General features: G+C 40.3%; 2 protein-coding genes across 2 annotated transcripts; one reads left to right on the forward strand and one right to left on the reverse strand.

Annotated features, from left to right (window-relative positions):
* Window positions 1-375: 375 nt before the first annotated feature.
* Window positions 376-3,502, forward strand: LOC104430375 (pentatricopeptide repeat-containing protein At5g04780, mitochondrial). Its single transcript, XM_010043110.3, has one exon. The coding sequence runs from the start codon at window positions 604-606 to the stop codon at window positions 3,385-3,387; it is 2,784 nt and encodes a 927-aa protein (XP_010041412.2). The 5' UTR covers window positions 376-603; the 3' UTR covers window positions 3,388-3,502.
* A 94-nt stretch (window positions 3,503-3,596) lies between these two features.
* On the reverse strand, window positions 3,597-9,019 carry LOC104445248 (MACPF domain-containing protein NSL1). Its single transcript, XM_010059071.3, has 7 exons — window positions 8,299-9,019; window positions 7,037-7,275; window positions 6,716-6,920; window positions 6,057-6,125; window positions 5,751-5,934; window positions 5,223-5,389; window positions 3,597-4,440 (listed from the first exon to the last, which is right to left on the reverse strand). The coding sequence occupies exons 1-7, from the start codon at window positions 8,557-8,559 to the stop codon at window positions 3,742-3,744; spliced, it is 1,824 nt and encodes a 607-aa protein (XP_010057373.2). The 5' UTR covers window positions 8,560-9,019; the 3' UTR covers window positions 3,597-3,741.
* Window positions 9,020-13,303: the final 4,284 nt, after the last annotated feature.

Here is a 13,303-nt window from a genome sequence, read left to right on the forward strand (position 1 = left end):
GGCAGAATGTATCTTCTCTAGAAATAATATTGTGTAATTTATTATGAATCCCTAAAACTTCTCTCTTTTTTATTTTTGCTTGGTATGATTCTTTAAAACTAGGAATATTCTTATCAATCCTAATAGTATACTCTACCCTAGAATTTTCTATGACATTAATCAAAAATCGAAAAGGAATTTGATATGACTAACATGCAGTCTCTATTCTAAGGCCAAGAAAGGATTGTGCGTGTAGGATGGCATATTTGCCACAAATTGTATTTTCGTTTTCTCTTACTTACATAATAGGTAAATTTTCTGATGGTCAAAAAGTTAATTTTAGATAAATTTATCATGTAACATTAATTCTGTGAAAAATTGCCAGGAAAATTAGCTTGAATCACGGCGTATGGAAGCGCTCGTCCTCAGAGAGATCACCACGGGACCTTTCGAGTTCGAAACCTGTTCCCAAGGCCGTCTTCTAGGGCGGCCGCTCCTGGGCTTCAATCTTTCGGAGCCCATTCAAAAAAAGCTTTCTTGAATTTCGAATCATCCTAGACCGACCGTCCGGACGGACATCACGTCAAACCGTCCACTTCAAACCCGTGCGCTTGCCCCGGACGAATGACCAGATGGATTCTCTCTCAACGACTTTACCTGCCATTTGAATCCACTGCTCTGTCAAACCGTTTCCTGAACTTCTCCAAACCCCTTCGTACATACACCGGATTCATCCAGGACCTGCAAAACGAGGGCAGTGTCCTACCCGCCTCCTCGTACTACTCCAAGCTGCTGTCGCAATGTTGCGCGTCCAAATCTCTAGTTCAGGGCAAGTTGGCTCATACCCAGTTGACCAAACTCGGTCTGTCCGAGGACCCGAAGCTCCGCATCCATCTGATCACCTTGTACTCGAAATGCCGGGATTTCGGGTATGCCCGGAAGCTGGTCGACGAAAGTCCGGAACCAGATTTGGTTTCTTGGTCTGCTCTGATATCTGGGTACGCTCAAAATGAGCATGGGCTAGAGGCCATCTCGGCCTATCGCGAAATGCACGGGATGGGTGTTAAGGGTAATGAGTTCACTTTCCCTACCGTTCTGAAATCTTGCTCCATCAGAGGGGATTTGGTGATGGGGAAGCAGGTACATGGGGTTGTGGTGGTGACTGGATATGACTCGGATGAGTTTGTTGCAAATGGCTTGATTGTCATGTATGCGAAATGTGGAGAGTTTGGGGATTCAAGAAGGGTTTTCTGCTCGATCCACGTGAAGAATGTTGTTTCGTGGAATGGCTTGATCTCCTCTTACGTGAAGAGTGACTTTCTCCGGGAGGCAAAGGAGATGTTTGACGAGATGATTCTAAGTGGAATAAGACCAAGCGAGTTTAGTCTGTCTACCATATTAAATGCGTGTGCAGGTTTGGGGGATTGTATTCAAGGAAGGAAAGCGCATGGATATTTGATAAAGCTCGGATATGAATCAGACCAGTTCTCGCAAAATGCTCTTGTTGATATGTACGCAAAAGCAGGGGATCTTGAAGATGCAATAACTGCCTTCGAGGAGATATTGCAGCCTGATATTGTCTCTTGGAATGCAATAATTGCTGGATGTGTCCTCCATGAACAAAACCATCAGGCTTTGAAATTATATACGCAGATGAATAGATCAGGAATATTTCCAAACTTGTTCACCTTGTCAAGTGCTCTTAAAGCTTGTGCCAGTATGGAGCTAAATTATTTGGCCAGACAGTTGCACTCCATTGTGATAAAGCACGACACGAAGGCAGATAGTTTTGTCAGGGCTGGACTTGTTGATATGTATTCCAAATGTAGTTTAATGGAAGAAGCAAGAATGGCCTTCGATTTGATGGCACAGAAGGACCTAATTGCATTGAATGCTCTAATTTCTGGATATTCACAAAACGGAGAGGATGTGCAAGCTGTGTCCCTCTTTGCTGAGACATACAAAAGTGAGATAGGTTTTAACCAAACGACTCTATCGGTCATTCTTAAGTCAGCCACCGGCATGCAGGCTATTGATGTTTCTATGCAGGTTCATGCTGTTTCTTTAAAATTGGGTTTTGATAATGACAGTCAGGTGGCAACAAGCCTCATCGATGCATACAGTAAGTGTGGGAACATAGAAGAAGCAGCAACAGCTTTTGAGATTTGTGCAGCTGGAGATTTAGTGGCTCTCACGTCTATGATTGCTGCTTATGCACAATGTGGACAAGGCGAAGAAGCTGTAAAGCTATACCTAGAAGTTCAACGCAGAGGCCTCAAGCCAGATCCGTTTGTTTGCAGCTCTCTTTTAAATGCATGCGCAAATTTATCAGCATATGAGCAGGGGAAGCAGGCACATGTTCATGTCCTGAAGTTCGGGTTCATGTCAGACGTTTTTGCAGGGAACTCTCTGGTTAACATGTATGCAAAATGTGGCAGCATAGATGATGCCATTTGTGCTTTTGATGAGATACCCGACAGAGGAATAGTTTCTTGGTCGGCTATGATTGGAGGATTCGCCCAGCATGGACATGGAAAAGAGGCCTTGCGATTCTTTGATCAAATGCTGGAAGATGGCATCACACCCAATCATATTACTTTGCTTAGTGTCCTCTGTGCATGCAATCACGCAGGCCTGGTAGATAAAGCGGAACACTATTTCAAATCCATGGAAGAGTTGTTCGCTATCAGACCTACGCAAGAACATTATGCTTGCATGATTGATATCCTGGGCCGAGCAGGTAAATTAGAGGAAGCGGTGGATCTCATTGAAACAATGCCATTTCAAGCTAATGGCCATGTTTGGGGGGCAATTCTTGGTGCTGCGAGAATCCATAAGAATGTCGAGCTTGGCAAACGGGCAGCAGAGATGTTATTTTTTCTTGAGCCAGAGAACTCAGGGACCCATGTTCTTCTCTCAAATATATATGCATCCGCTGGCATGTGGGGAAAAGTTGCTGAAGTGAGGCGACTCATGAAACACAGTAAGGTGAAGAAGGAACCAGGAACGAGCTGGGTCGAGTTGAAGGACAAGGTCTACACCTTTATAGTAGGAGATACAAGCCATCCTAGGACGGGGGAGATATATGCAAAGCTTGATGAACTGAGTGAGCTTATGAGCAGAGCCGGGTACGTGCCTATGGTGGAGATAGATCTCCATGATGTAGAAAGAGGCGAGAAGGAGAAGCTTCTTAACCACCATAGCGAGAAACTAGCCGTGGCTTTTGCTTTGATTGCTTCTCCTCCTGGATCTCCTATCAGGGTGAAGAAAAACCTCCGCATCTGCATCGACTGCCATAACGCTTTTAAGTTCATATGTAAAATAGTCTCGAGGGAGATTATCATAAGGGACACCAATCGATTCCACCATTTCAGGAACGGTTCTTGTTCATGTGGAGATTATTGGTGAAACTAAAATCTCGAGACATGCTTCTCCATGTTTTCCGGGCAGGCATCATTATTGTGTTCTTATGTTCCCATTGAATCATAAGCTGAAGCCGAAAGCTAATGGCAGATTCTTTTTAGGTTTGCCTCTGCTGCTTCTATGGGTAAAAAGCTAAGTGACGGTTGCTGCTAATCATGAGATTGCGTAAATCATCAAATTCGGAACAACAAATCTTCTTGAAACAACAAAATTCTGATTGTGCTAAAAGGTCGACTTCATGCCAGACCGCTTCTCTTGCAGCACATCTTATGTATGAAGTACATTCAACAAATTTACAATAGGTATGAAAAGAATGGTATTTTGTTCCCTCTGTTTTAATCACATTAGCATCATCGCCTCTTCTGACATTATCGTCAACAAAGAATACTTGACCTTAACCGAAATCCTTCCACCTTCTGTACACAGCTTGGCTCCGGTCACCACCCAATATCCAGGAGGGTCCTCCGGGCCCCTGACCATTTCTTTCGTGTCGACAAAATTCGTCATTCTTGGCATCTTCTGCGGCAATGGCGGGCCCCCAGGATAAACCGCCGAGTTCAAATCCACCTTCGCTGGCCTCTCTGGTGGGATCGGATACAGCCCCCCGCTAAACCTCGTGCTGATGAACGACGAAAATACCCCCGATTTACGAGATATATTCGATGGTCCATCCCATTCAGATCTCCGGATCTTTGCAGATGCTACCATAGAGAATCCTAACCTTAGGAACAGAACCTTCTTCATGCCTAAGACCTTAACTTCGAACCAGGCCTTCGTCACGATGGAGGCTGAATCATCAATCCGCGAGCCATCGTATTGCACAGCAGCTGTGCACACATGCGAGAAGATGCTCCACTTGACAGGTTCAAAGTAGGCTCGTTCGTCCGGAGCGTGGCTAGGCTCATAAGTGTGGTCTTCCGAGATCTCAAGGGTGTCGGGGAGATGCGTCAGGTGTTGGAGATGGATGGCTAGATGGTCGCTTTTCTTCCCTTCCAGGTACAGGCGAATACCTGTCACTGGTCGGTTTCCGGTGTCCACCTGCAAGTTGCAAGTTACAGACACCATTGAGCAAACGTAGTAGTTTACTGTTGCTTGTATTTATTTGAAATTACAAATACAATATTCACTACGTGTAATCACCTAAATTACTAGCAGGACTAATCCAAATTATTTTCCATGATAGACAATTTGTCCACACCACTGGATCAGTGGCCATATCGTTCAATCGTAAAAGTCAATAATATAGATGGGATTGTTAAAATTTGCAGTCTCAAAGTAAGCAGATTCAAAATCAAGATGCTGAACTGGTACTGCTATACTAGGATCCTCCTTTTGCAAAGGTGTAAAGTGATGCCAATGATGATTCAAGTATGTGAAATCCAAATCGGCTCAGCTTTACAACCTTCATGAGTATAAACATAATCAAAAGCACTACCTAAAGAACTCGCCTCAACATAAACTGAAAGCAAGGTCGGCAGACGAACATCAGGACACTGTAAAGTGATTCATTGTTTCAAGAAGCTCGAGTTGGAGAAGGAATAAAAAGCGACATCTTCATCAGGCTTCTCATCAAGACTTACATGCAATAAACCAAAATAAAAAAATTTAAGGAAACTAAATTAAATATCCATAAAAGGAGGCACAAAGCAACACATGATATCTCACGATGCTATGTCATCATACAGACTTAACTAGTCTCTACCCTCAGCCTCTCACAATGTATGCTTCTACTACGTAGAGGCATCCTGCATGCATGAAACTCCAATTCTTGGAATCTAGGCAAGCGCCACATTTGTGTACTTTTTTGCAGAATGAATTACCTGAAAGGTATTAACATAGAGCTTAGGACCCATAAAAGTGAACTGAAGTGTTGGAGATGGGTGCTTTCTCCTTCTTGGTCCAAGGGGAAGATCAGCATATACAGGGGCCCATTGCCGAGGCAACTGGAACTCTAGAAATTGATGGAGCTCCTCTATGGGCGGCTTGTCTGAACAGTTTAGCAAAAGTAAAATAAGGATTCAGTTGATACTGACCAGAAGCACTGCCGAGCAACATTGGTGGTAGATGATGTAGCATGCGAAAGACTTTCTCAGGCATACAATTAAAAATTTCAAGTAAATACGACCTTCTGAAAGACCATAATAAGCTTGATGAAGCCACAATAGAAGTGAATAGGATGAAACCAAACACAATGAATGGCAGCAGATGAGCAATACTGTAATTCAGCTCAAAATCATTTGAAAAGTTCAGCAGCTAACTGCCACTAGGTCAAGGACATGACCAAACATGGGTCCATTACTCTATAAAAGATATAGTGATAGGGCAAGCATAAGGAGAAGTATACACACATCGCAGGTACAGATTGACTGCATGGCCTAGAAATCCATTTCCCCGTACACCACTCAGCAGCAAAGTTATGGGCACGAAGGACATTGATATAACATTGGGAGACTGAGATATTGTTGAGAGCCAATGGTTATGACTTTGACCCACATCAATTCCGCCCTTCCTAACAGGTATACTCTCAAGATCCTACATGAGAATTAGAGATGTTAATGAACAGGAGAACAGCAGAACCTTATTCTTTATAAGGAAAACTGTTGAGTGAGTGCAGCTCAAGACACGATCTTCAACAGAAGTACAGAAATGATTACCTTGTTTTTTGAGGGAGTAGGTGGCCTAAAATTTACTCCATGGAAATTCCCAGTCATGAGGGTTTCACCCTGCAAAAACATACATGAACATTAAACTATTTTACGGTTGGATTACCACCTAGAATTTCTCTCTGACCAGCCCTCTTCCTGAAGAGATATGTCAAGAAATCAAAATAGCAAACCATGATATGGCACAAAGCATTCCAATGAACCTTTTAGCAACAAAACGAGGTCAATGACACATATCACATATAAGTAACCACAACTTGCCAGATCAATCAATATGATTTAAGAGAGCACTATAGGTCCAGAGAAGTTAGGCGGTGATTGTGTCTTGTACTGCACTGCCTCAATGCAATCAAATTCAGAGGAAATTAAAGAAAACAAGTAAGCCTGATATCAAAGCAACTCAATGTATAAGCAACAACTTGCTCACAAATGTCCTTCTTCACATGCATACACTTCAACAAATGAAAAACAACATTATAGTCCCAAAACAAAGACGTTCAATGATACAATATTGGTCGATTTCCCACAGAGGGCCAACATTCATATGAAAGCAGTTGCATCCTTCTGGTGCTTTCCAGGAGATGCATTTAACATAACTTCATAATGGAAATACTTAAAGACAGACATGTTGATTCAAAGCTTCTGCGTACCTTCAATTTGGCTGAGAATTGAGACAGATCTGGTGACAAAGTTTTATTAGTATCTTCAGAAAATCTCTCATCAGCTAATTGTTTCAGATGGTTCTGAACGTCAGTGGGCTGAAGATGTGAGTTCTGCAACTGCTTCACATGAACTACATCTTTACCTCCCATCTTTACCCCGACCACGATATGAGTACCGTATTTCTCAATAAACCTGGAAATAGTGTCGTCAAACACCGGCAATATCCATGAGATGAAAAGTATCATCACGTCTTTTGATACTTTTGACTTAAAGGTCAACAAAGCAATCTCATGCTGTTTAGAACTTACTCGGCGAGGGCGAAGGGGTCCCACAAATTGGGCACATCTTGTTTAACTTGCTCAGAAAGCGTTAACTGAGATCTATCCAACTCGATGCTGTAGAGGGTCATGAACCAACCATCAAAAGCGAGGCTTTTTACAGCAGATGCATCCTTCTGCCAGCAGCCCTTAAAGTCGAACATGGTATTGAACATGCCTGATGGTATTTTACCAGATAAAGAAAGTTCCTGATTGAAATGCTCTGACATCTGCAATTATAGAGAAGGCGAACTGCTTAGGAAACAGAATGCAACAGCCAACCTAGGGGCACTACCTTGATGCAACAGCATAGCGAGGTCAGAAATCAACATGAAAGTGAAATACTGCTCATGCTTCAATTGTAGTGATGCTAAAATCAGTTTCCTCCAGGACTGCATTACCCTTGCTATATTTTTGGACCACTAGAGTAACCAAAATGCAAAACGATAAGTCAATAAAAAGGTCATTATTCTTAATGGTGCTCACTAGGAGATTCCAGACAGCAAGCTTCACAGTATAAGTAAGTAACATAAAGAGAATTGCACCATCAGAACGTTAAGCAATGACCTCAGGCAGGACATATATTTAGTGATTCGCAGGGTGAGTCAATTAGGTGGCCTATGACAGTTGTCAACATTTATCCCAGAAATTCATTTCTTGGTTATTTCTAGTTCTCCAAGCATACTTTATTCACAATCAATTGCAACCCCTCAAGATTAATAGGCACCCTCTTGTGAAAACCAGATTTAATGGCAGTCACAGTCCTGGAAATGACATGAAGGCTGGCAAAATTCTCCTTCTTTCCAGGCCAATTGAAACTCCATGGCAGGACCAGAATGCTTAATCCCATTTCTTTCGAGAGAATGCTCTTGCATCATCGTTAATTTAGAAAGCTAGAAGTCTCGGAAATGGTCAGATGATCAACAGGATGACCTGCCCCAACTGAAAAAACCTAATTCCACTTGATTCATACGCACCCTAAATATCAATCCTCATTTCAACACGCGCTGACCCCGGTCAACGTTCGTGAATCAAGTTTGCGCTCCGGTCAAAGGCCGGCCACCCCAATCATGATTCCTCGACACGACAAAATTCAAGCAGATGGAACTGTATATGCACTTCTCTCGAAAGATCAAGAACCCAACAAACTTAAATCTTCACTGGAACTCAAAATTCATCACTTCAACAACAAAGTCTTGAAGAACAAGAAAAATAAAGAGAAAAGAAAAGGCAAAGACTCCATTTTCCTTCACCTGATTGAACGAGAGAACGTCGGAGCGGAACCTGGTGCGCTCGCCCTTGTCGCACTTGATGCAGCCGGGCACGTCCCTGACGATCACCCCACCAGGGAACACGAGGTCCCTCGCCTCCCTCGCCTCGAGCTCGATCAGCCTCGACCCCGCACTGCCCGACTTGCAGGACTTCAGCCGGACGTCGCTCGTGAGGTCGTACCCGAACCCGATCACCGACACCGCCACCTCGGCGGCCGATTGCGGGTCCATCATCGGAGCCATCGAAAACCCACCAAACAAAAAAAGCAAAAAGAAAAAGAGAAAAGAACAAAGCCTCCTCCTTTCCCTTTCCTTCTCCGTTTCCCTTCTCTTCAGTCCCGTGTCATTCCCAGCTTGCCTTTTTGAACGCCTTCCCAATGAAGTGTTCCTGGGTCTTGACTCAAGAATCCAGACAGGGATTGAGACAGACAGGCACGGCCAGGCAGTCAGTCAGAGAATTTTGTGCAAGAGTCTTCCGTAGCGTGTGATCTATGCTACGCCCGTGGGGGAAGATTCAATCCACAGCTTTTTCAAGACTTTCCCAGAAGGACCCGACAACCAAGAAACGCCGAAGTTCCTCGAATTTTCTTAGTTCAAAGGTCCTCAGGAAGGAGGGGACAGATGTAAGAGTAGTTCATACTCCAAAGATTTATTAAGTTCCAATCGGTTTGACATTTTCCAATTGCTGCTGCTGTTCAACCACGGCGAAGGCTTTAACGTGTTCTTTTTTGCCCACGGGTGATTTTTTAACGACGAAACGAGGATAATCATAATAAAATAATAATAAAAAATGATGATAAAGTTCGGACAAGACCACGTAGGCGGCTGGCGGCTGTCGTCTTTCCGCCGCCACGTGGCGGGCCGCGGTGAAAAGTTTGCCTCTTTTGTTTCCGTGGCACGTTTGGTCGACAAGAGTTCGTTAAAGGCCAATGACAAAGAACAGCTTGCCCGCAAGAGAGACTATTTGCAATTACTTTTTTTTGATAAAAATGACCAAAAAATCCGTATTATAACTCACTTACCTTAAATTTTTGTATATATACAGTATATTTACCATCTATCAAGATTTTATCAGATGAATTTTTAATCGTTTAGATTTCACTTAAGTCACATAAATGCCATGTCACACCATTTGCATTTCAACATCCATGTAGATAGATTTATAACGATATTCATTGAGAAAATCTTAATGAAAGGAAAATATTTTAGATATACAAATTTGGGATTAAGAATTTAGAGTAAACATATGTATTAAGCATAACTTGGGATGATGAGTGCCTTTTTCTTATGGTTTCTTTTCTCTTTTTTTTTTTTTTTTGGCTATGAGGATCAAGTTTGCTTTAATTAAAGTGACCTTAGGCTAAGATGGTAGGATAGAGTTTACTTGCCATCAGAGCAACAACTAATTGGCTGCTAACTCGATACGTGGCGATTGTTTATTAGTCTAATCATCGTCATAATTTTGTCATCTTATTAATTTTCACACGGCAATTGTTTATTAGTCTAATCGTCGTCATAATTTTGTCAATCTTATTAATTTTCCCCATTAATCACTTTTCGTCATTTTTCCTTGTGCTTTCGGTTACTCACGCGTTTTCTAATTAGACAATTTGGATAGGAAAATATTCTCTCTTCGAAGACCTCTCCTACCTTTTCTATCTCTTATCTCTATCTCTATCAGTGGTTTCTTCCCCTTGTCCGTATATACCTTTCATCTCTCTTTCCATGTTTTCTTCCTTTGTCCACACATACCTTTTCCCTCTCTCTCTCTCTCTCTCTCTCCCTTTCCCTTTTCCTCTTTTTTGACAAGAGAAAAATTAGGCAGGAGGGCAAAGTTATCGGGGAGACGAAACTCACTCGTTTGTGGAACGGGAATGATACGCATATGATTTGGGTTTTCCCAGAAGATGAGGCAGCCGCCTGGACCACGCCTTTCGACGCGCCTCGAGCCTCTACATGCACGTCGCCTTTGTCCTCAAGCCTGTAAGTTCCGTCTCATCGATGACTCCGGGTGTTTTTTGCACCTAACTTATTGCTTACCAAAAAGAAAAAGAAGAAAAAAAAAATAAGTGATTGGTTGCCGCCAAGACAAGAGCTAGTCTTCATCCTAATGGATAAGGAAGATGAGCTTCTAGATTCTGTACTGTTCAAGACTTTTCTTTCTTCAGTTTATGCAACTTGGAAAAGGTTTCGAGTTTGAGCAATCCAAACACGATCACTACTCCTAGCTCTTCACGGTCAAAAATGGACTTAGATCGCTATTTGGTTATTATTAAATCCGGTTAACTTAGGCTTAAGCTCGAATTTGGCCTGCTGTTTGTGCATATTATTTGATAATTGTCAATATATCATCGTAAATCATGCAAACACAAAATTGAGCATACTCATAACTCAATTTATTAATGTTAAAATACTAAGGGCTTGTTTGGTTGAGCTGAAAAATACGTGTGGTAAATATAAGTACTGAGCATTACTTGCTGAAGGCCTTAAGGAGTGAATAGGAAAATAAAATGTTTGTGATAATAGATGAAAATTAATTAATAAACGTTTATTGGTTTCTTCCCAACATGAAATGGAGAGCATCATCGGAAGTTTCGATAATATAATTGGCAAAATTTTGATTTCAATTGAATATTCTATTACTTAGCCAATTAATTAGTCACTTCCTTATAAATCGAATGCGGTAGTTTTTTACTTAAAACAATCACTTAAGTAGATGTTGTAGAAATTGTCAAATGCAAGGCGTTTAGTTCAACTTACCAAAGAGGCTTTGGACCAAAGCTCTTTAGGGAAATGTTGAAGTATTTGACAAGCATTTTGAAATAACTTTTGGCAAATGCTAATTTAGGGAATACTAAAACCCAATACTATTCCCACCCAAACTTCTAAAGTAAAATTTGCAAAATGCTAAAATTATGATTAAAATAATATTTCCTTCCGCAAGTACTCTCACCAATTATTTAGCTTTCCAGTTTTGCACCTTCCTTGTAACTATTCATCTTTTTCTTGCAAGGGCAGTCGGCAAGGCCAAATCTGGCTAGTGAAAGGCTAGTGAGTGGCCAACAAAGTGCAAGTGAAAATCATGTGACCTCGATCAATGGCCTCTGGCCAAGGGTTTGAGTTCTTCTTTAATGAAAAAAATACATCAAAGCCCATTGCAAAAGTTTTTTGCCAACTACTACTTGAACCTAAAGTTCCTTTGCAAAATTTTTTTACCAAACACAATTTGCATTTTCCCAAAAGGTTTTGGCCTTCAGCATTTGCATTATAAGCAAAGCCTAATTGCAAATTTGAACTAAACCCACTCAAAAGTTTAATTTTTAGCATGGTTATCAAGCACATCCTAATTTTTACTTGATTTTTAGCTTTAAGAGTGGTTAAAGAAATATAGAATTTGATTATTTAGAGAACCAAATATTTTAAGAAATGGAAGAGAATTTCTTTGTTAAAGTTATGTAGACAAAAAGGTTTTGATTTTTTCTTGAATATATTTAATTTTACAACTTTCTTTGCGGATTTAATATGTCTAAAGTATGACACAAAAGATGTTGAAGATATAAAGGTTAATGCCAAAAAAAGCCCAAACTAATACATTTGTGACAAATTTACCCTAAACTGATTTTTTGACTACCAAAAATCTCAAATTGATACGTCTATAACAAATTTATCATCAGTTAATTTTCATTAAATTAAATAGATACCACAAATAAATATAAACTAGAAAATCCTAAATCAGTATATTTGTCAAATTCCACGTGTCATTCACCTCAACAATTTGACAGTGAAATATTACCGAAACTAACAAATGGTAAATTTGTCATTTGTATACCAGTTTATGAATTTTTGTGGTCAAAAAGTTAATTTAAGGTAAACTTATCATAAGTATACCCATTTGAAATTTTCATGGTATTAACTCACATATAAAAGAGATAAACGATTAGAACAGATAAATGACTTGGTAAAATATATACGTCTTGGAGCGTATACAATCAACACCGTCATGGTTGATGTAGCTTCTAGAGTGTTGGAGGATTTTCAGCTGTTGAGGTATATATTTTCAGCTAAAATATACACCTCCCAATCCCACCAGCTGCAGCCTTTTTAAAGAGATTTCTAAAGTTATCTTGGAAGTTGACATACACCCCTATCAATTAGTTGCACATGGTATTAACATTTTAAAATAAACTGAAAAATTTCATAATGCTGGACAGTTAACGATGGATGAGACTTGTTTTTTATGGTTTTTTTTTTTTCCTTTCTCTCCTTTTCTTAAGTTTTTATTATTTTTTAAGTAAGAGCCAACAACCCTCACCAAACTCTGAACAAGAGCATCGCGGCCCTCGCTATGCCCTCACTATGGCCAACGAGAGCTATGATGCCCTCACTTTGGTTGGCAAGGGCCAAGCCCAAGCTTAGAGCTAGTAAGGGCGATGGTGCCCTCACCCAATACCGACAAGGATCACTAATCCTCACTTCAAAAACTAAAGAAAAAATATATAAAAATCATAAAATTTTCAAAATATTTTTAAAAATATCCATGTCAAAGTTGATCATGCCACGTAAGATGGCTAATGTTCACGTCAGCAATATCTGGTCAAAATTGGCGATTGACTCAATTAATGGCTTATAATAGAATTAACAAAAATACATAAAACTTTTTTGATAATTTTCTCAGAAAATCTCTAAATACAATAAACGGGATACGAATTCTCTATAAACCCGTTAAACGGGTCGATTTGGGTCGAATCATAAATGGTCTGACTCAAATCAACCCATTTAATCCATTTATGACCAAAATTTATTGCTAATGATCAAAAAATTTAACTAAACCTAAGACCCGATATTAAAAATGGTATTGCTAAAAAGTTTTATACAACACAAATTTAATGGACCTATAATTTTTAATTTTTTAATTTTTTTTTTTTTAATTTTCTTTTTCTTTTTTTTTTTTTTTTTTTCTTTTTTGTTCTTATTCTTCTTTGCCGGC

Source organism: Eucalyptus grandis, chromosome 5 (genome assembly GCF_016545825.1).
Source record: "Eucalyptus grandis isolate ANBG69807.140 chromosome 5, ASM1654582v1, whole genome shotgun sequence".
Classification (NCBI taxonomy): Eukaryota; Viridiplantae; Streptophyta; class Magnoliopsida; order Myrtales; family Myrtaceae; genus Eucalyptus; species Eucalyptus grandis.

Coding starts and splice junctions, on each gene's coding strand:
- LOC104430375 (XM_010043110.3), top strand. CDS start 604: ATGACCAGATGGATTCTCTCTCAACGACTTTACCTGCCATTTGAATCC.
- LOC104445248 (XM_010059071.3), bottom strand. CDS start 8,559: ATGGCTCCGATGATGGACCCGCAATCGGCCGCCGAGGTGGCGGTGTCG. Junction 6,126..6,715: donor AATTCTCAGCCAAATTGAAG/GTACGCAGAAGC, acceptor ATGTTTTTGCAG/GGTGAAACCCTCATGACTGG. Junction 5,935..6,056: donor CTACTCCCTCAAAAAACAAG/GTAATCATTTCT, acceptor ATTCTCATGTAG/GATCTTGAGAGTATACCTGT.